Below are 21,139 nucleotides of genomic sequence, written 5' to 3'. Positions count from 1 at the left end.
CAAGACTGAGACAAGAAATTAGGCGATGCGCCCAAATCACACGTCTCTGGCATTTAGAAAGCGCGTTTGAAGCTCCTTAGACCTAATCTTAAAAATAAGGCTGTCATTCCTCCTCAGATGCAAACACCTTTGACCCCAGTAAGGTCTGAATAACCACACATCAGTTCAGACTTTGAAGCCTGGCTTATCTCTCAGTGGTGTAACTGTCCCCTCCGCTACAACCAACAGGAAGCTGAAGGAGGCGAGTGTGGTCACTGAAGCACAGAAGCACAGGCTGTGGCTCACACATCTGTCCACCCAGCCCCAGCAAAACCTTCCCAAACCCTCCCCAGGCCTCAATCACTCTCCTTCTCCTCCCTTCCTGCCCCGGGTGCTGGAGCTGCCGCCCGGGCCCGCGGGCCTGGAGCCCCGGAGCGGCTCTGCAAGGGCCCGGCGCAAAAGGAAACACGTTGGGCTCCGTTCTGCGACAGCCAAGCCTGGAACGCAGAACAATCTGCTTTTCCTCTCTGCTTTTCTTCACACCAACTCAGCAGCACCGTCTTCATATCAGATCACAAATAACTGCGGGCTGAGAGGCACAGGAATGAAGCCGTAAACTGACTCTTACCAACGGCATCTTCGCTCCTGACAAGAAACCTTCACATTTCTATTCCAGCGTTATCTGACTAAAGGCTTTTTTTTGCCCATTTTTGTTTTCCTTTTGAACAGGGACACGTTGCAGATGCTCCCGCGCTATCAGCGAGCGGCGCTGGCCCCGCTCGGCGCGGGAACCGGCCGCGTCTGCTCTGTTTAACGCACAGGAAGCCCGGGGCAGGTTTAAGAAGTTTGCAGAGGATGTAATGGAGCCTCTAATGTGTTTAGGTTTCTCCAGCGGAATCTGGTTTTATCAGAAAACAAAGGTCCTGGAGGGATTATCAGCAGAAAGAAACGCAGGAGCTGTCTGGCTGGGCCGGGGCCGTGCAGACTGTTATGTCAAGGTGCGCCCGTTTCCTTCCAGCAACGCTAAAAGCTGCTCCTGGAAATCAGTCTCCCCCAGCAAATTAACTGGAGTTCTGTGCCCACACGCAAGATTTGCAGTGCAAATAAAGCGGTGCTTGCCCGGGCTGCTGCCCGGCACGACGCACAGAGGAATCCAGGCGGCTCTCCACGCTGAAGCTGCTCTACTAGAGGTACCAGCAAAAGAAAATGTTGCTTGCAACAAATGCACAAAGTTTATCCCTGTTAAACACCCAGTGCTGCAACGCACCGCCCTTCAAATAAACAACTCAGGCTTACAAGACCTTCAACGTCGCTGCTCCAGCCCCAGCTCCTGAGTCCCCGCATACACACAATTAGAGCAAAAGGGGCGGTGGGAGCAGCGAGGGGGAAATAGGGACCAAAGGAAACTTCTTCACAGGCAGATAATAAAATTGCCAGGTAAAAAGTACTAATCACTTGTGAACTTGATCCTTGTTTTGTGCATTTTTTTTCATTATGTGATAAAAGATAATTATAATAATAATAATTTAAATTCAAATACAAGTCCGTATAACATAAAACTAAGCCTTGTCAATCTGCCAGTCTCAGCGCTGCTCAGTGCAGCTGTATAACAGGAAAATATCAAGGTGAGGCCACAAAAATCAAAGCTGGTACCTCCTGAGTCTCTCAGAGAAGATTTGGTGATTGCTCTTTAGTCACTAGGGAGCTTCACAAAACCCAGATTTACATCCTGGCTCAGGTATCACAATACGCTCAAAATAGCATTTTGGATTCAAGGGCTCTTGATGAGCCACGAAATAAATACAACATGGGTATTTTAAGCAGAGCGCCGCACCAAGCGCAGATGCCGTGGTTTCCCTGCCCCGCTCTCCCCGCGCCGCGGGCACCCCAGGCAGGTCTCCAGGATGACGCTGCGCCGCACGGGAGCCACGTCACACGAACCCGCTCCTCCCGCACAGCAACGCGGGAGCTCCGGCACCACCTCGAGAAAGCACCGACTGCTGCTGTGGGGAGACACGGGGACGTGGAGGGGCTGCTCACCCCTCATCCCAGCACAACGTCCTGTGGGGTGACACGGGGACGTGGAGGGGCTGCTCACCCCTCATCCCAGCACAACGTCCTGTGGGGTGACGTGGAGGGGCTGCTCACCCCCAGCTCGGCCTTCATCCCAGCACAACGTCCACCTCGGTCCATCGACACCTGTGCTGGAACCACCCGGTTTTAGCGATGGGTTCCCCAAGGCGCTGTGGGGGGGTCGGGGGGTATTTACCGCACTCCGCTACCCGGGGTCGCCGTCTCCAGCCCGGAGCAGAGGATGAGACCAGACCCAGCTCGTTGCTGCTAACACAGCCCCCCCGTGCACCCAGCGCCCCCCCAGCACCAGCTGAAAAAGGGAAAGAATGAGAAAGTGAGTACCCGGGAGCTGGCACGGCAGACAATGTGCGTCTTGTGTGAGTAATTTAGCGCTATGGCCAGTCAATCTGGTTTCTGGGCCCGATGCCCTGACCCTCTTTAGAGCGGCTCTCTCTCCAGCGCAGTGTGAAACATTTCCTTTCACAGCACTGACACTTTGCAGATTGAGACGTCAGGCCTGTCCAACTGCAGCAAATTAGCAATTTTTCTTTTACTAATTGGAAATAAAAATGTTTGCTAAGGGAATAATTTGTAGGAATGCAGTGTTAGGTTTCCGGCTTTTTATAAGGATGCTTTAAACTTTATACATGTGCACTTTTCTGCTGTTTTGATGCCTTGCACTGTAAATTTTAATAGGTTACTCGACTGTTAGCTTTACAGTCTCGGCCTTCCAAAGGATTAAATGAGGTTTTTGATTCCTCCCCTCCCAGGCAGCAGGGGCTCTCCCGGGCGAGCTCCAAAGGGTTAAAAACATACATGGCTACGTGGCATCTGGATGAACCTTGGGCAGCGATTTGTGTGCGAAGCCTGCGGCTCACAGCTCCCCAGGAGCCCGCGAGGGGCCGGGGAGCAGATCCAGGGACGCTCTTCAGCAGAAACCTGCCACAAACGGGCAACTCCAGCATCCGGAACACGAGCGTCGGCGCGGCAGCCGCACAGAGTGCAGGAGCTCGCTGGTGTCTGCGCTGGTAGGAAGGGCAAGGAGGCTCCTGCCGTCCATGTTTGCAGCTCGTTTGCACTAACGCAGCTTTGCCCACTGGGTGAGGAAATACGAATAGTTTGGGCAGGGTTTGGCGTGGCAGCGTCTGGATTTTTAAACTCCTCTCACGTGCGAAAGTGGATTTGGGGCAGGTTGATCTGTTTGATCCCAAAAGCACTGCAGCGGCACGCAAACGCCCGTCAGGAGAGATTTCTAATCAAAAAGTTCTTCAAGAAAGTGAGATCGGGAAAGAGCCACCTATAATACAGAAGAACCTCCTAAAAACCCTAGAAATGGAAACAAAGTGCCGCTTTACTGCAATGCAATATTTTAGTTTAACGTAGCTCTGTAAGGTCTTCCTGCAAAGCGCGCTCGGCAGCGGTACATTAGCTCCTGTAACAATGCCAGCACATAAAGAGTTACTGTTCTTTCCCCCTACAACCCCCCCATAAAGCATTTGACAGCCATGCCTAATAATTCTTTCTGGTGTGGTTTTTCTTTTTCTTGATGTCTTTATGTGAATATGAAGCCAGAGTGAAAGGCTTTGGGTGACCCCCGTGAGAGAGAAAAAGTATGAACTACAGAGAAAAAGAGTGAGATATAGACTCCCCGCCGAGCCATCGGCATCGTCTCTGGCAGCTCACAACTTGGCTTCAGAGGGCCTTTGTGGCGCAGAAAGGACTCTTCTTCACTCAGGCGGTGACAATAGGTGTTTTGTCAGAGGGGGACAGGATAAAAAGCAGGGGGTGGGAGGCGAGATCATCATCGGCAAGGGGCGAGCCTTGGGGCCTGCAGATGTTGGAAGGAGGATGATTTATTGCTCCAGTGTCCTCGGTGGCATTTGGCCACCTTCCCAGAGCCCAGGGCTGGCCGGCGGGAGGAGGAGCCCAGCACGCAGCATCTCCAGCCTTCTACGGGCAGAGCGGCGGGGGCGGCGGGGGGACACGGGACCGGGTTGGACACCGAGCACTGCCCAACCGCGCTAATGCGAGGAAGCGCAGAAAATGCCTTTAATTCCCCAGCCTAGAAAGGCCCTGCAGAAAAAAAGAGGTGCAGTGGCTACCTATGAATTACAGCCCCGGGACAGCTCTGTGCTCGGAATAAGCAGACCCGATTAAGCCATCGCCATCCAGAACAGGATGCTGAGAGCTGGGGTGCTCCTGCGGGTGTGGACGCTCAGGCTGGCCCTGCACAGCTCTCACCACGGAGCCCGTTCCCAAGGGTCAAGCTGAGCTCTGCATGGCACCGGCCGCTCCAAACACAACCCGATCGCCGTGTGAACGGAGGGGGGATCCGGCCCTGCTTCCCGCTCAGAAACCACGCCGGGCTGGGCAGCGGCGCGGGGCATCTGTGAATCAGCCGAGGAGAGGAACCAGGATTCTGGATTCCTCTCCATAGCCCAGAAAAATCGCAGAACTGTTTGAAGTTTGCCCACTGCTCTGTATATCCAGTATATTGAAAAGTATCCCAGATCACCGAGCCAGGACGTTCTGGATAATTTCCAAGAAAAAGGAATCACAGCCTAGCAAGAAATACACACCAAGATGGTATATTGCCAGGAGTTTGATTTAGGACTTTTGCTCCAGTTCCTTTCCTCTTTTAATACACAGTTTTCCACCACACTTTCTATATAAATACTGTATCCTATGGCTGACAGCCTCTCTTCGTAGATTTATCCGTTAGTGGACTTACTAAAAATGTTTTCTGTTTAAACAGGGGCACATGCTTCACCTCAGCCAGAGACGGTATTAAATACAAACCCAGTAAACCCGAGACAAGATAGATGCAAAGAAGAACTTTCAGAGTCATTTCATACAGCAATTGCGAGGCAGAAAAGCTAAAAAACGAGACAACGTGCACAAGTGGAAGGCGACCGAAAAAAGCATGAAAGAAAATGTACCAAACTCCCGAGGTGGGTGGGCAGGATAACACTCAGAGCCCACGGGTGACGAGCACCATCGGATCCCGCTGCCAGATACGAGGGAACCTCAAACCGCGCTACCAGGTTCCAGACACACTTCTCTGCGCGTCCTCCAACCCGTTCTATCCATTTACAGAAGGAAGTGAAGCATTCAGAGCGTAAGTGACGTGTCCAAGGTCACACAAAGAGTCAACTGCAGAGTCAACACCAGAGTAACGGGATCTTTGCTCCAAATCCCTTGGCTTTGACTGCGAGACAATGGCTCCCCCTCCCACGTAATCAACCAGTTATGGAGACGCAGAAACGCAGATCTGCAGGACTAAATATGTTCACTGGGGAATAAAAATGTTGGGATGATTATCTATAAATTACATGACATTATCCAGACCTCTCTGGTTTGGAAGTCGCATAGAAATTTGATGAATTACACACGAGACACAAATGTTATAAGAGAAGCTTTGCTTTGACTATTTCTCTTGGTCTCTGCAAGAAAGTAAGAACTGCAGAGATGGACCAAAAGAACACAGTTCCCTACTGCTCTGACTTTTCAAAATGATTATTATTGGTATTCCTGATATCGGTTTGTTATCACTATTGGCATTTCCTCTCCCACTACTCACTTTTCCACACACCGAGGTTTTCCAGAACACGGCAGCCTGAGCAAAAAGTGTCTGAAAGGCAAAAGAAATGTCACCTGGACTTCCCCAGACAGGCCTCAAATGTCACATTTTCTGATTAAATTGTTAATGCTATCTGTGAGTGCGTCTTACGCAGTTTGCACATCTCCCAAGCTATGACCAAGCAACAGGGTTGATTTCGCTCCGTTCCTGTTTTCTGAGGGTGTTTGTGTCCGTGTCCGTGCGGGTTCCCCTGCTGGGCGCAAACCCCACAGCCCCTCGTGTCCGGCTCCGCTCCCCACGGGCGCACGGGCTGCACGCAGAAGAGATGTCAGACTCGCACCGAACACGCTGCTAAAAGCTGGCTTTGTCTGTCTTTTTTCTATTTTTTAATAGGCAGCGTTTGTACTACAGACACGGATAATACTGCATCTTTAATGCTCTGCAACAAATTGCCACATCAGCACTAAATACCTCCACTTAATTTTTCATTTGGATACGATGAAACATTTTTTTCCCATGGAAGGAAAAGTCTGGTCTTTGTGACCGTGGCACTGCCAGCCCAAGTTACAGTAAAGGTTAATCACAAACAAGAGACAAGTAAAGTAGACAAAGAGCATCATACACTTCACTTTTCAATGGATGTTTTCATAAATGTATGAATAATTTAAATTATCATTGCCCGGTATTTATTCGAGTGTTTCAGGGGAAAAAAATGCCTCCTCTTTTTCTTCCCCTCCTTGATTCTTTTCATTTCTGTCTCATCTCTTTTATGTGCTGCATCGGCTGTTTTCTTGCCATCTGAATCAGTTTTTTGGAACAATGGGATGTATGAGGGCTGAGGGGGCAGTTGAAGAATACAGCCCTTGTTGTACACTCTGTGACTTGACATTGATTAATGAGGGTGCGGACATGGGCAGAATGTGATGGAGAGAGAAGGGGAAGCCGGAGGACCTGAGGGCACCGGGAGGAGGGCGGGGAGGTGACGGGGCCGCGGCCGGTGCCAGAGCCCGCGCGGTGGCCACCCGGCCGGCACGGACCGAGCCCCGGCTGTCGTGACAGCGCCGATGTGACACAGCGTCGCACCTCGCCCAGGGCCGTCCCGCACGGCCACGGCACACAACGCTTTCCTCCTGTGAACATCGGCCCCAAAAACATCGGTAGAAAGAGCTTTGTCGCTTCCTCTGTTCTTTCACAGGTGCCTCAGCCCGCCCTGTCGGTTCGCTCACAAAACACAAACACACTGAGGCTCGTAACCTCTCCTGCCGGCGTCCCAAACACCGACGACTTTCCTCAGGAACCGCGTTCGGATCGAGGGTTTCTGGATGTCAGGGGAGGGTTTGGCTGGTGCCACTTTGGAGACACAAGAGCTCTGCAAATCCTGTCACTTCACTCAGGTGTCTCATTTCCTCACGTGAACAAATCAGAAGTGCTGATGCTGGTCAGAAAAGAGCAACGATCGTACGCTGAAAAGCCGGCGATGTTTTTGCGTGGCGGGACGTCCCAGCTGAGCTGCGCCCGCGCTCGATCGGATCCATCAGCACAAACACGACGAGCACGTCGACACAGCGCAGGACACAAGCAGAGCTGTCCCGCCTCCCTACGTTTGGTACGGCAGGACAGACAGACAGGATCTACCCCACGTCTTGTCGTTATTAATATAAACCATCAATAGCCATATCTTACTAGTCAGAAATCTTTACAGAAACCACACCTCGTGAAGCCTGGAAACAAAGCTGCAGTTGCAGTGGTTTCAGTCAGAAAGAATCCACCCCAAACCAGCACCAGCCTGGTTCTCACATTCAAACCGTTCTGCCCTTCTCCACCGCCCCGGATAAATTCCATATCTGCCAGACTACTGACTGTTCATGTGCTAATCTGAGGCAGACTCTCATTCATGGCTGTTCTCTTTTGCATAAAACATTAAATGTTCATTTAAGGGGCCATACGCAGGAGCGCTCCCCCCAGCCCCACGTCCCCTTTCCCTTCGCTGACGGGCAGGGACAGATCCCGGCTCTGCCGGCGTCTATTCAAAGGGAGCGCAGAGAAGCTCCCCGGAAGAGCCCAGGATCTCCTCCCCGTCCTCATCTGCCACAACCACCACCGGCTGTAACGCCTCAATCAGAGAGCAACAGGAAAACTCTGCTCGTGGGGACCGTGTGGTGCACAAGCTGCCTGAGCACCGGTGATTGTGCAAGGACACAACCGGTGCCCAGTCCTGAACACCCGGCTGAGCACCAGTGATTGTGCAAGGACACAACCAGCCCCTGGTCCTGAACACCTGGCTGAGCACGGGCGATTGTGCCCGGACACGCCAGGCTGAGCATGGGCGATTGTGCCAGGACACGCCAGGCTGAGCACGGGCGATCGTGCCCGGACACACCAGGCTGAGCATGGGCGATCGTGCCCGGACACGCCAGGCTGAGCATGGGCGATCGTGCCCGGACGCAGCCGGCTGCGCGCCCCGCGTGGCCGTGCTCCCTGTGCAGTCCCAGCCGTTCCCTTCCCGTCTGTCCCCGCGTCCAGCCCAGCGATCACCTGCACCGGCTCCACAGAGGGTGACCTGAGCCCCGGAGCGACTGGGAACAAACGAGAGAGCTTAACTAGAGCAAGACTGGCATAAAAAGGAAAGGGAAAGAAAGAGAGGAACAAAGATTCCGTCCAATTTGCTCTTTTCGGCATTGTAAAAACTGGCCTGTTTCCCAGTATATCACTCTGCCATTGAATAAGGTCAATTGCAGAGCAGTTCTTCAGTCATCCTGATGGGTTTTCATGAGAAAGTGAATGGAGTGCAAATTAGCCAAAGTCGTCACAAGCTTTTTTACTGTCACTCTAAGCCTGACAGTCCAAAGGAAAATGAGGATTAATAAATCTAACGAACTTTCTCTATTATCCGAGCCAGGTTAGGAAACTATTTATTGTCTCTCTTTTTCTGTGTTTCATCCATTTTGCCCACTGCGGTGAAGCGTTTCGAGAAGAAAGAGCCAACAGCCGCGCGCCCCCCATGCCTGTGTGCACCCCCATGGCTGTGTGCACCCCCATGGCTGTGTGCACCCCCATGCCTGTGTGCACCCCCAAACCGCCGCGCAGCAGACACCCAGAAATAACAGCACCGCAAGCAAATCGAGACTTTAAAACCATTCCACCTTGCACACACCATGTCCTTTTCTATAAATCCCTACAGCTGCTGATTCCCGTTCACTGGTACGTGTTCAATGTGCTAAGCACACTTATTTTACAGGAGAAAGAATAATGACTGCTAGCAAGTCTTAAAAATCACCTTTCTTTCTAAGAGGAAAAAATTGGTTTCAAGTCAAGGGGGAAGGTTTTTTTAACAATCGCATCCACACGTGTGAGGTAGATTTTAGTGTAGTCCCAAAATTACCATGTTTTGAATAGAACAAGGCATCTCAGTAGCTAGTGCTCTAGAATGCTCTTTGCTATTGATTGAAGCCGTTAGCATTCGGGCAGCTCTTGGAACAGCAGCTGAACCCCAGCGGTTGCCTGAAACGCCCAGAACCAGGAGGTCACGCAGGCCCTGCTGGAAAAGGCCTCCAGGAGCCATTTGGCACTTTGCTTTGGGAGGTTTAAGCACGTGTGTACATATATATACACATACGTATTTCAGTCCAGCGTAATGCAAATCTGCCCAGTGTCACAGTTGTACAAAATGTTTTCCCATGTCATTTGTAACGTGTTGTGACGGGTACAGTAGTTTTCATTCCGGAATCTCAAAGTGCCTAAAACCTGGTGTGCGCGAGGCCGGTGCTGCCTGCGGCCCACGTGGGCCCCGCTGAACTCACAACATTGTCTGAGTGGTTTGTTTCCACCTCTGGCGTGGGGACACTCGTCAGAATCAGCTCCCCCTGAGGAGGCTCCAGCTGCAGCCTGACCAACCAAAGAAAAACTGTTCAGCATTCAAAGCCATCTGGGCCTTGTTGAGATTTCCCTTCTCCGACTTTCACAGTCACTTGTCATTCCATTTAATAAGAGAGAAAACTTTCCTGACCATCTGAATTATGCCATTCAGGATATTAAAGAAAACACACATACCCCAAAGTAACGGTAAAATTATGCTGCAATCATCAAATCAGCCTTCTCTTCTTATCCCATCTGTGTATTCTCCTTGGAAATGCTCACGTATTGGCTAGAAAGCCACACGAGAGGCACAGTCCTACCTGCTTGCCACTTCAATTGCTGGTATTTTAATCTCATCAAAGAATCGGGGTTTTCCTTCCTGCTGTTTTGACTTTGCTGTCTCTTGGTCTTGTCACATTCACTAGTTTTGAATAAGTGCAGAACTTGCATTTACAGAATTTGCAATCCGCGAGATTGTTTAAGTGATTTATCAAACGCTTTGACTGAGCACTCGCTGCTGCCCCAGCTCTGAATCTCGTTCCCATTGACGGGTTTGACACGAGCGCGCGGAGCGAGCGCGGCGCTGGAAACCCTTCCCGCAGCCGCTCGCAGCGCCGGCGCCGCAACACGCTCCTCCTCGGGCACCTCGTGTCTGGTAAAACCAGAATGCCAACAGCCAGGCTTTATCTGATGAACGATGCCGCACGACGTCCCGCGGGAAGGTCCATAACGCACAGAGCACCCGAGAGCGCGCCCCGCATAAACCTCTTAGCATGTTGTTCCTATGGGCCCCTGCTCCAAAGAGACTGTTCAGCAGGTGAACTCACCCAAGCCGGAGGTGACTCAAGGCACTGTGCACCGGATTATTCTGCGTCTTTGGTGCAGCTCTGACATGTTTTGTCCACTTTGTATGAAATACTCAGCACTCGTTATCCCCGAGAATGCTGTGAATTCAACCCTTCCCTCAGGATTGGGTGAACAACACCCAAATGATGCTGCAATGGAGACGGTGATTGTGGGCGGCTGTGAACGCAGCAACCACTTGAGATTAACTCTTAGTGTATTAAATTCGTGCCGCAGAGGGGCTTCTCTAGGGTTTCATCGTTTAAGTAGAACAAACACACTCTCCAGGAACATTTGCTGTCTGCCTCGTGACTTTCAACAGTATAACCACTCAGAAACAAACTTAGAAACTAATCAAAGTACTCAAATGCAATAAGAAATCTCTCCAAAAACAACAAGGAAAGATGGGCCAAAGCCAGAGTGGATTTCGAGCAGCCAGGATTCAGAGGGGACCAGATACAGAGTTTTCATCATTAATAACAAGCCAAAGACAGAATAAATGAAGAGAATTTGTTTCAGTTCAAAAGAGATTCAAACGACGCGCTTGTGCAGCAGAACGGGTGTGAGTCTTTCTTCCTGAATCTGTTGTCTTTCAGGCTCATGACATTTTCAATGCTTCCTCCAAACCCGGTGGATAATGCACTTCCAACATGTAGGCTCTAGGTATGCACATTCTTAAAATCAACCACTCAACACGCATCCCAATAAAAGTGAGCTTTCCTCCCCATTTTCCCCAAGAAAGGAAGCTCAGAGCCCTTTTATGCATTGTGAATGGCCCACCTAATTTAGACTGAATTATACCCTAACCTTCATTTCCCCTTTACTTCTTTGCTCCATTCAGCGGTTTCTGACTTCAGCTAATTCACTAACAATCCCAGCTGGTCCTTCCCAGCTCCCGCTTCTTTAGCACATTGTCCACGGGAACTATGTGCTCCCATCTACGCTGGTATTCCACTCTCCAATTAACCTACTGCTGAGAGGCTTTACCCCTTTCCACCACCCATTCCTCTGCACAGACATCTTTTTAACCTTTTACTTCTTGAATTGAAGTTCAGAAGATCTCTTCCAGGTGAGAAGGTGGGAAATTTATTTGCCAAACGTGTCTCTGGTTACACAGGAAGACACAACACACCGTCGGGCGGGAGCTATGGAAAAGGAACCTGCTCGATGCAGGATGCATTTCAAAGCCAAGCGCTGAGGCGCAGACGTTTAGGACACAAGTAAACAAGTAACACAGGAATTTCCCCACGTCTGCCCGGCACATGCTCGTTCCTGCGACTGAAACTGCTCAGCCAGGGGAACCGACACCTAAAGACACCCGCAACCAGCCTAAAATCTATCACCCTTATTCCTATAGACTTACTGATTACTAATTGCTGATTTTAGGTGTGAGTACGGCTGGTGCCTGATCCGCAGCCCCGCGAGGCTCAGATGGATTTGCTATCCTCATTATTTTTAAACAACCAATCTCTTTTCTATCATACAATTACAACACTGATGACATTAAAATGAACGCCTGCACCTATGCAACCGCGTGTTCTTCACCATGTCTGCCAGGGATCGGAGTCTCCAACGTGCCCGTATCGCAGATCTCTTTTCCGTGTCACTGCAGAGGTTTGTGTGACCGGGGACACGGGGGATCCTGTGTCTGATCACTACTCATCCCCTTGCACAAACAGAATAACCCGGGCTGGAAACAGCTCTGCTATCTTGGGAGAAAAGCCAAGACCCCGACGTCTCGGAGCCCCTGTCCAACAGCCGTGTAACCATCTGCAGCAACTCCCACAGCAATGGGGATAAACCTCCCTGGACCCGGACGGAGACCCGTCTCTGCTCTGGTGTCTGCGCGACGCCCGTGCGCTAACACAGGGTCCTTCTTTGCACTTAAACTGCTGCAGTTATTCCAAAACCTCTTCTCCAGTGTAGATTAAACCACATTTTAAAAGGCCGAAACATCAACGTGTGCTTCCTGAGAGCCATTTAACATCCCATTTCCTGACACAACGCCAAGTGTCTTCTGTCCTGGCAAATGGCACAGATCTCACTGTTGACAAGATCCCAGATAAAACCAAGATAGAGAAAACGTAACTGATGGCTGTTGAGCACCTACCTCACCCAGTTCCTCCTTTCCTGTACATTTGCTTAGAACCATGCGAGCGGAATAGCAGCGCGGGGCTCAGAAAGTGCTTTTCAGAACCAGGCAGTGAGAAAGTCAATATGGAGCAGGGTGTCCATTTGTTTTGATTTATCTCACTAACTTCAACTGACAGTTAATTCATCAGAGGAGGAAAATGCCAGTCCAGTGAAAACACAACTCATGAAGGAGAGAGAACCGAGTGGAAAACGTGGACTGTGGATAATGCAGGTAATAAATTAAAGGATACAGTATCAGTATTTTGTCATTCACATTCTGAATTTGCTACATTCCTACTCTTGCCAATTACAGTTTAGAGCAAGCAGTAAATTTACACATGCATTTACTGATACATATATCACACACACACAAGCCCTGTAGAAAATGAAGCAACTCTGGAAAACAGAAAAAGGCAGGAAAAGCAGTCGCTTTGGCTCAAATTTCTAAATCTGAAATTTCCAGCAGACTACCACAAAATCTTGTAATAAACTGCAGGCAAGATGAGAATTTACACTGTGAATGTTGGCTTGGATCCAAACCCCACACAAACAACAAGGAGTTGAAAATGAGATTTGCAATAGCAACACTGGTCCAGCACTCGCACGAGTGCGGGGAATGAAGACGCAACATCTTCCTGGGGTCACAAGAAATGTCCCCTTGACGTCGTTTATCACCACCAGTACTCACCACTACAACCAGTATCAAAGGCCAACTCACTGGAGCCGCCTTTAATTCTTCCCGTGCAAAAGCTTTCAAGTCAACTCAATTCAAGTAATCCAACACAATGAGTCCAGTTCTGCAGACAAGGGTTTCCCCCCCTGCACTGAGCAGCTCGTGACTTAACAGTAACGTTTGGAAGTTGTTAAACGACCCTTTTTTTCACTACATAAAAGATGAAGGAAGCTCCAAGGTGTAAGCACTAGATATATCTGATGTGTCAGTGCTTGGAGCGGGGTCGCCGGTCCCCCAACGCTGACGACAGCTGCCCCCGTGCACACGCAGGACGGCCACCGAGCCCCAGCCCACGGCTCTGCCCTCCCTCACTACACACGCTTTACTCCCTTCCTCGCCGCAGGTCTCTGGGACGGTGGCTGTTGTCAGCTAAAAGTGGATCTTTTCTTTCATATCGGGCTCTTTGACCCTTAGCATGTGCACTGCAAAAAACTTCCAGCTCTTGCAGCGTTATAGTCACGCTCCCAATGAAACTTCTGCCAGTCTGCTGTGCAAAAATACTTCTAGTATAGACATACGTAACCCAGTATTTAAAATTTGCTTTAAATCAATAAATGGGGTTTAAATCCCAACACGGAGCCCTGTGGAGCGGGCGGCAGAGCTGGGGCAGCTCGAGTCCTGCTCAGACCCACCACTTTCTGAGTTAGGAGCGAGGTTTATCGCGTTCCCCAGAGCTCTCTGCTTCTCCAAACATTTGGCTTTGGCGACTCCCCCGCCCCTTCCCTTCCCTTCCTCCAAGTTTAAGGCAGTTCACCACTTACGGTCATTTACAGCTTACATCTCAGTAAATCCAGAAGGTGTCTGATGAAAAAGAGGGACTAGCCAAGCATCTTAATCCCCCTGTTCATTCATGCTCTCTGTAATGTTCTTTCAGGCCTCTGCTGAGAGACTGGGCTGAAATGAAGGCTGATAAATTAGTCTGGAGGGAAACAAGGCAGATTCTGCTTGTAAAAGGTCATTCCAACTTTGTTCTGGGTGAGGGTTTATCTTGACTGCAGCTGCGACAGACAATGGCCGGGGCCTAAACGGCAGAAATCCAAGCTCTGCTCATGAAATTACTGTGCTGATAAGGTAGAATGGACTTCAGTGAGATCTAAATGGGAAAAGGGAGGTGGGGGACAAGGGTGAAATGTAGGTATTTTTGAACATGATTGAACAGGGATGACACAATGAGATGTACAATTAAAGCAATGACTTGCCCGGGCATTATCTGAAAGTGAAGAAACATACTGCTCGCTAATCAGATCAAAAGGGAGAAAATACCCACTTGTGTGCGCGGAGCAAACCGGCCCGGCACAATGCAGGCACAACAACGCGGGCACAACAGCGCGGGCACAACAACGCGGGAACAACAGCGCAGGCACAACAACGCGGGCACAATAACACGGGCACAACCACGCGGGCACAACCACGCGGGCACAACAGCGCAGGCACAGGTGGGCTGGAGCTGCAGCTTCTGCCCCAGAAAGGGTCTGAAAGGCACTAAACCCAAGGTGGTTCTCAGGATGGGGCTCCGAGCCGCGGCCGCGCTGGCAGGACAGCAGGCTGCTGCCAGGACACACGGACGTTGGCCTCGCCAGCCGCACGCTGCCCAGGGCAGCCGAAGGCGCCTCGCTGCAGAGCGCGAGCGGGACGGCTGCCTGCGAACGCCCCGCACCCAAAAGCGCTACTATTATTTGTAAGCAGCTTTTGTGCATTTTTGTGCAAAGAGAGTAAGCGATGGCAAGTTGTGACGCAGCGCTCTCCAGCCTGTGCTCCCCGATGCGCACACGGATCACCTGCGTTGTGAGAGACGCCTCTCCTTGATTCACACATCCCACTTGGACGTGCACGTCTCTATCGGTGCAAACGCATTAAATGGTCCCAGCAGACTGTCACAGCCCAAACCCCAGGACACCAACCAGCTCCCACCCGGGCCTGCGCCTTGACTGTCCTGTTCTCCGTTTGCTTTCAGAGCGGGGAGAGAACCGGGACATGAAGACACACGCACAGATGAGTCCAGGTGGGTGTTTTACACGAGGACACTTGGCAGAGCAGCTGGTCTGAGTCACAACTCCGGAAGCAAAGCTCAGGATTAGTAACGCTTCCAAAGCCACTCCTGTGCGGGGAAATGCTCCTCCCAGCCAGCTCTGCACCTTGTCTGGACACCAGAGCTCCTCCCGCACACTCAGCGTCCCAAATGTGACTCAGACGGCGCTTCACGCCCTCCTGGGACAAACACCCCCCTGGAGACGCCCCGGGCCGGGCTGGACGGGCTCCGAGCAACCTGAGCTGTGAAGATGTCCCTTCCATGGCAGGTTGGGCTGGGGGCGCTGGGAAGGTCCTTCAACCCAAACTATTCCATGACTCTACATAAAATGACGCGTCCTTTCAAGTCCGTGTGTGTTTCTGTTTAACTCCAACGCACTGACTGTTCCCTTCCCAAACCCCGCTGTGTTCCCGGCCCAGCAGCCGGACTCTCCTGGGGACACAAAGCAAAGGCTGGATTTCTGTGGAGGTTCAGGTTCCGCAGCGCTGCCCTGCGCCCCACACGCCCCGTGACACCCAACGGGCTGGTTTGCAAGCCCTCCGCTCACCACTGACCAATCTGTGGGATTTGGTTTTCCTCCTTTTTTTCTTTCCCCCCCTTTTTTTTTAGTGTGGATGATCAGATGCTGTTTCAGAAGCGGGTGTTCATGGATGCCTCTCGAAAACTAAAAGAAAATATTTATTTCCTTTTTCTGCTTGTGAATCAGAATGTTCTATTTAAAGAAAGTGCCCTCTGCCGGATTGCTCATGAGTTATTACCCCTTATGGAAATAAAGGAGGAATATCAGGAGGTATTCTTAGTCATTCCCTTCCCCTGTCTCTTCTTTTTTTCCTTTATTCCTTATATACCCATGTTTTAGAGACGTGCCCAAGATAGAGCAAGATATCCTGGCATTCTTGGGCCTAAAAAAGACTTACTCTTTTAACCCCAACTCGAAGCATTTGATGAAACACCACAAAAATGGTACAAATGTCGGTCATTTCACTCGGACATCATAAGGTGCATTTTTCTTTTTTATCCAGCCTCGAGATTAATAAATTATCCCCCAACAGATGCAGTTGCAGAGAACGGGACCTTGCCTTTGATACAACGCGCAGTTTTCCCGCACCCCTCCCCACTGCTCTTTGAGAAGCATTCGCAGCACCGCGTGTGTTCAATACAGCGCATCTCCTGGCCTGTGTTGAATACACCGTGTGTCTCCTGGCCTGTGTTCAATACAGCGCATCTCCTGGCCTGTGTTCAATACAGCGCATCTCCTGGCCTGTGTTTAATCCCAGGTGTAGGGAACAGCCCCACAACCGACGGGACCCGGCGCTGTCCACGGGCAGGGCTGCGGGGCCACGAGCGCTCCTGCTGCATCTGATTCTTCCCACAGTTATTTGTCTTTCACAACACAGCTTCTATCGCCACCCTAAAGCGTGACCGGAGAGCACTTATTTTTCACAGGTAAATAGGCAGCCTGGTTCCTGCTGCAGCATGAGCAAAGCCTCTCGTGCTTCAGCAAATCACCTCTCTTAAAATATAAGTTAAAACGAAGGAACTAATAACTATATTTTATTAATGGTATTTACCCTGCGAAGCAAACTGAGCTAAAAGCATATCTGATTGCTTCCCAATTCCCCAGAACTCACTTGCTAAATTTCCCTCCAGGATGTGATTCCCATTCTTCTCCCAGTTAGCAAATTAAACAGCGCTATGATAAATATCATTATTTACTCAACAAAGTGATCAAAATCATTACGTGGCTTTTTTTTTCCAAGTCCCAGAGGCAATGGAGTGTAAACGCGCTGTGATTTATTCGGGGACTCTGAACGGCGGGTTCTGTGCCAGCCGGCGAGGAGCCGCAGGATCGGGAGCGCGGGGCAGGAACAGCCGCACTGAACAGCCGCACGGTGTGAGCCGGGAGTGTCTTTGGAGGGACAGCGGCGGGCAGACACCACCGGCACGGGAGAAACGGGGAGCTCCGTGCTGTTCCACAAAGTGCATGGTGGAGGAAACAGACATGAAGAAACAAGATAGTGCAGCGTGAAGAACACGTCTCTCCTGAAGCAAAAATCCTCATGTAACTAATAGGCCAGGCGATCCAGACACACCGGTAATATCTCAATTAGCCAGCAATAAGGCGCTACGACAAGTCTTACACCGGCTTTCAAGAAGTCAAAACTACGAGTTCCAGAGAACTATTGCCAAAAACTAATGTCAAACTGCACACGAACACGCCAACAAGTACATCTGTCAGAGTCACCGCTGTTCTGAGCACCAACACAGAGGCAAAAGTCTCGTCAACAAATTACAGGGTGACAAAAAACTCCTCCCCTTTCCTTTTTTTCTCTTGCTGCCGATTGTCTGCCCGCTCCACTTTATTAGCAGCGATGGAAACGTGTCCCAAGCTGCAATTCTCAAGCACAAGTGACATCCCGTAAAGCTGCCTGGAGCATGTTGAAGGCTTTTCCACCCTTAAAATCTCAGGAAGCAGCACAGAAAGCAGCGCGTGGGCAGAGATGGTTTGTACGGCAACGATTCCCGCCCGGCACCCGAAGGCACCCGGGTGTGTTGTTCCCAAGTGAAGAGACTGAGGGACCAAAACCCGCCGTCTGCGCTCTGTTTAAACGCACTGGGAATGGAAAACCCCGAGAGGCGTCTGAAGGACGAGGTCAAAGAGACGGTGTGGGGGGTGTGAGGACAAACCGTCCTTCCCACCAGGTGTGGGTGACCCAGAGCCCAGAGCAGCGCTGCTGGGGCCTGGAACTTCCTCTTGGAAAGGAAGTTTGTTCAACTGCGCTACAAGAATCAACAGTATCGCAAAGTCAACGCAGACCGAAGCGAACAGGTACGGCTGATATCAGTGCAGAACGCATGCAGGGAACTATCTTAAAAACAGGGATGTAAACACAAACTTTTATCACAAATATAAAACACAAGGACAAAGTTTTGCCGAGGTCATAGAAAACAAGACCGGTATTAGCCAAGCTTGGCCTGAGTTCCAGCAGCCAAGGAGGATTGCGCTTTTTAAAATAAAAAAAAGTCTGTGAAAACAAAGGCGCGTCTGACTGCGAGGTTCAGAAACAGAGGATTCGCCTTCCAGAGGAGCCACTTCCACACTGTAAACAGTCAGCGCTGGGTATTCCTAGAGGAAAACGTGCTCTGTTCAGAGAGACCTCCATGCCACCAGCACACCAGGGACCTTGAGCTGCCGTGTACCCATCGGCCCAGACTGACAAGTACTGACCAGTATCACCAGCACAGTAACAGATCTTTTTTCCCCAATACCCACCCGTTTCGAAGCTCCCACAGCACCAACACGCAGCATTCCACGCCATTCACCACAGAGCAGCCAGCACGCGGATGAGCTGCATGGGCGGGCGAGGGGGCTCGAGCCTCTGGCTGAACTTCCCTTCGCCTGCATTGGGAGGGAGAGGAAAGGAAAAGCTTGTCCCACCAAACCGATTTGAGCTCTTCGGACACTTCTACCGCACGACAGCCCAGAACAGCTCAGCGAGCCCTTGGACGGGGTGTTTTTCCTATTGAACATTGGGGTTTGCTTAGGTCTTAGGGAAAAATGACTTTCACATTTCTTTATCTTCGATGCAGAACAAGAACTCAAGAACACCTGGGCTCTTAATGGGTACATGCGATTTTTCTATGACCAGTTAATAACGCCTGCACAGCGAACATGGGCTGCAAGTCAAAGGTAACACAGCCAACTACAAAACATGATGCGACTAATCATACTCCTTCCATTGTGACAAGTTCTGAACACAATTTGGAAATGACAAGCACTTTAAGAAGTGACCCAACATCATTTAAAACCAACCTTCTAAAATGGTGCTAAAGCAGTATTTGTAGCCCGAGAAGCCGTCTTTAAAAATTATTTCTGCTGCTTTTTAAATACCGCACGTAATCGGGGATGCAAAGTAAGGCAGGGAAACACGGCATCAGCAAAGCCACCGCCTCTGTCCCAGCCCGGCCGGGGCTCGATGGAGCTTCACAAACACTTTGCACAGAAGACAAACGAATGGGATTATCACATTCAACACGCTTACCTCCCATCCAAAGTTTGCTTCCTTTAATGTGCTCCTCTGTACTGCCATATAGGGTCCAAATCTCTCCCCAACTTCAATCTTCTTTTTGGCCCAGATCCCTAGCCCTGCCCCTGGAATCGAAGATTCTCTGAGTTCAAAATCTGGTGGGATTGGAATGTCATCAGGAATGTAGACGGGAGCTTCATAGGGTGAGCCCTCCTTGGGAGTGAAGTCCTCGCTGGTGGGAAAGGGTGACGGAGGTCCGACCGGAATGGGGGACATAATACTGTCCTCTGTTTCCTCCTCTGCACTTTCGCCAGCAAGGAGATCAGGGTCGGTCTCGTACATATTATTTACAATCTCGCTGTCACCTAAAAGGGGAAACAGCAGAACAAAACACACTGAAATACTCACGTGAACATCAGTTAATCTCTTCTTGGGACATAGTTTCATAAAGCCAAGTTCGCGTGCTTTACGGAGAGGAGCAGCGGCGGAACAAAGGTCATTCTGAGCTACAGAACGCGGTGAGAACGTTCGTCCCGGCTGCAGGGTGCTCAGCGGCTGGAGGGGCCGTGGGGGCGACCGGCGGGCGTTCGCCCCGCAGCCGCGGCACAGAGGGGGACGAGCACGCAGCACAGGTGCCCAAAGCTCCATTGACCATTTACTGCTTCAGCTGGCTCGGTGTATTTTGTAGGGGAATTAAAAGAGAAATTAAGGTAAAATATGACCGAAGTTTGACGGGGACTGTCTGCTGAGTGCTTGGGTTTCTCGGGCTCAAGGCGCCACACAACAGGAGCCGCGGCTGATGTGACCGTCCAGCAACGTCCCTCGGCAGCGCAACAAAAGCATCGCTAGTTTGCAATACTGTTTTATGACTAATACACCCTACATGCTTGAAGAGTGAGCATGTTAAACTACACTCTCAACCTCATCGCAGACGTTGTTCCCCTGAGCTGTGCAGGACCTGCTTTGTAACGGTGCCACCGCAGCCGAAGGGAAAGCTGGAAGGGCTGGCCCTGCCCCGCTCGGACTAAGGACCCCTGTGAATCAGCTCAGCACAGAAGGCTCTGCGCGGGTTCTCTCTTAGGCTGACCCCGCTACTTTAAGGCCCAACCAGCAGCCACCGCCACCGGGGGACAAGGGCTCGTCCCCCGTGCACAGCCCCCAGCAATTCTAAACCCTTTGTCCCCTCTCCCCGCCAGCCGTCTGCCTCCTTTTTACCTTCCGCATTCAACATCTCTCCCTTTTCAGTTTTTGAGGATGTCACCTCTTAACCTCTCCAATGAGCTACACGGGATAGAATATCTTCCACTGAAATGGGAGTTTTCAGCCCCTTGCAGGCTCCTGACTGAACCATCTGGGGTGTTTCAACAACTTTGTGAACCATCTATGTGAGACCCAGGCAGGGACTCCAGGATCATCCAGGCGAGCGCGAAATCCAGAGAGAAATTCTCCACCGAACACAATGGATTTCAGCTCTGGGATGCGTTTACCTCTTCAGATTTTTAGTGCTCAACAGGGCCTTTTACAGATTTCACCATCTTTATCGTAGGAAGTACAATACTTAACATCAGACACTGCACTGCAGGCATCATAAAGCATTAAACACAGACTCAGCAGAACCAGGCTCTTACATCTCTTATTCCCTATACCTGAAAAATCATACACATATATATCTAGTTGCAACTTCCACAAAACCATTAATGGAATTTCTCTCCAACTGCACTCAAATGGTTCGAGATTAAGCAAAAGTCAATTTCAAACACCCTTCCTGAAATCTACTAGGAAACAAAAAAATAATTAACTATATATCTTCAAAGCTTTTGCCACATTAACTGGAGTGCTCATTAGCATATTAGAACACCCTGTTTTAATTGAATGTGATGAACTGA

General features: G+C 50.5%; 1 protein-coding gene across 1 annotated transcript in view; it reads right to left on the bottom strand.

The window, feature by feature from the left end:
* Positions 1-21,139, bottom strand: part of PRDM16 (PR/SET domain 16) — a gene marked incomplete at both ends in the record, with an annotated part of 214,441 nt that overhangs the window by 106,081 nt on the left and 87,221 nt on the right. The window contains one exon of the mRNA XM_082069877.1: positions 19,269-19,618. Coding sequence (XP_081926003.1) covers positions 19,269-19,618 — 350 coding nt within the window. The remainder of the gene's footprint in view (positions 1-19,268; positions 19,619-21,139) is intronic.

Source organism: Streptopelia decaocto, assembly GCF_964273445.1.
Source record: "Streptopelia decaocto genome assembly, chromosome: 20".
Lineage (NCBI taxonomy): Eukaryota > Metazoa > Chordata > Aves > Columbiformes > Columbidae > Streptopelia > Streptopelia decaocto.
Note: the sequence above shows the minus strand (reverse complement) of the source record. Positions and strands in the feature narration are given on the sequence as shown.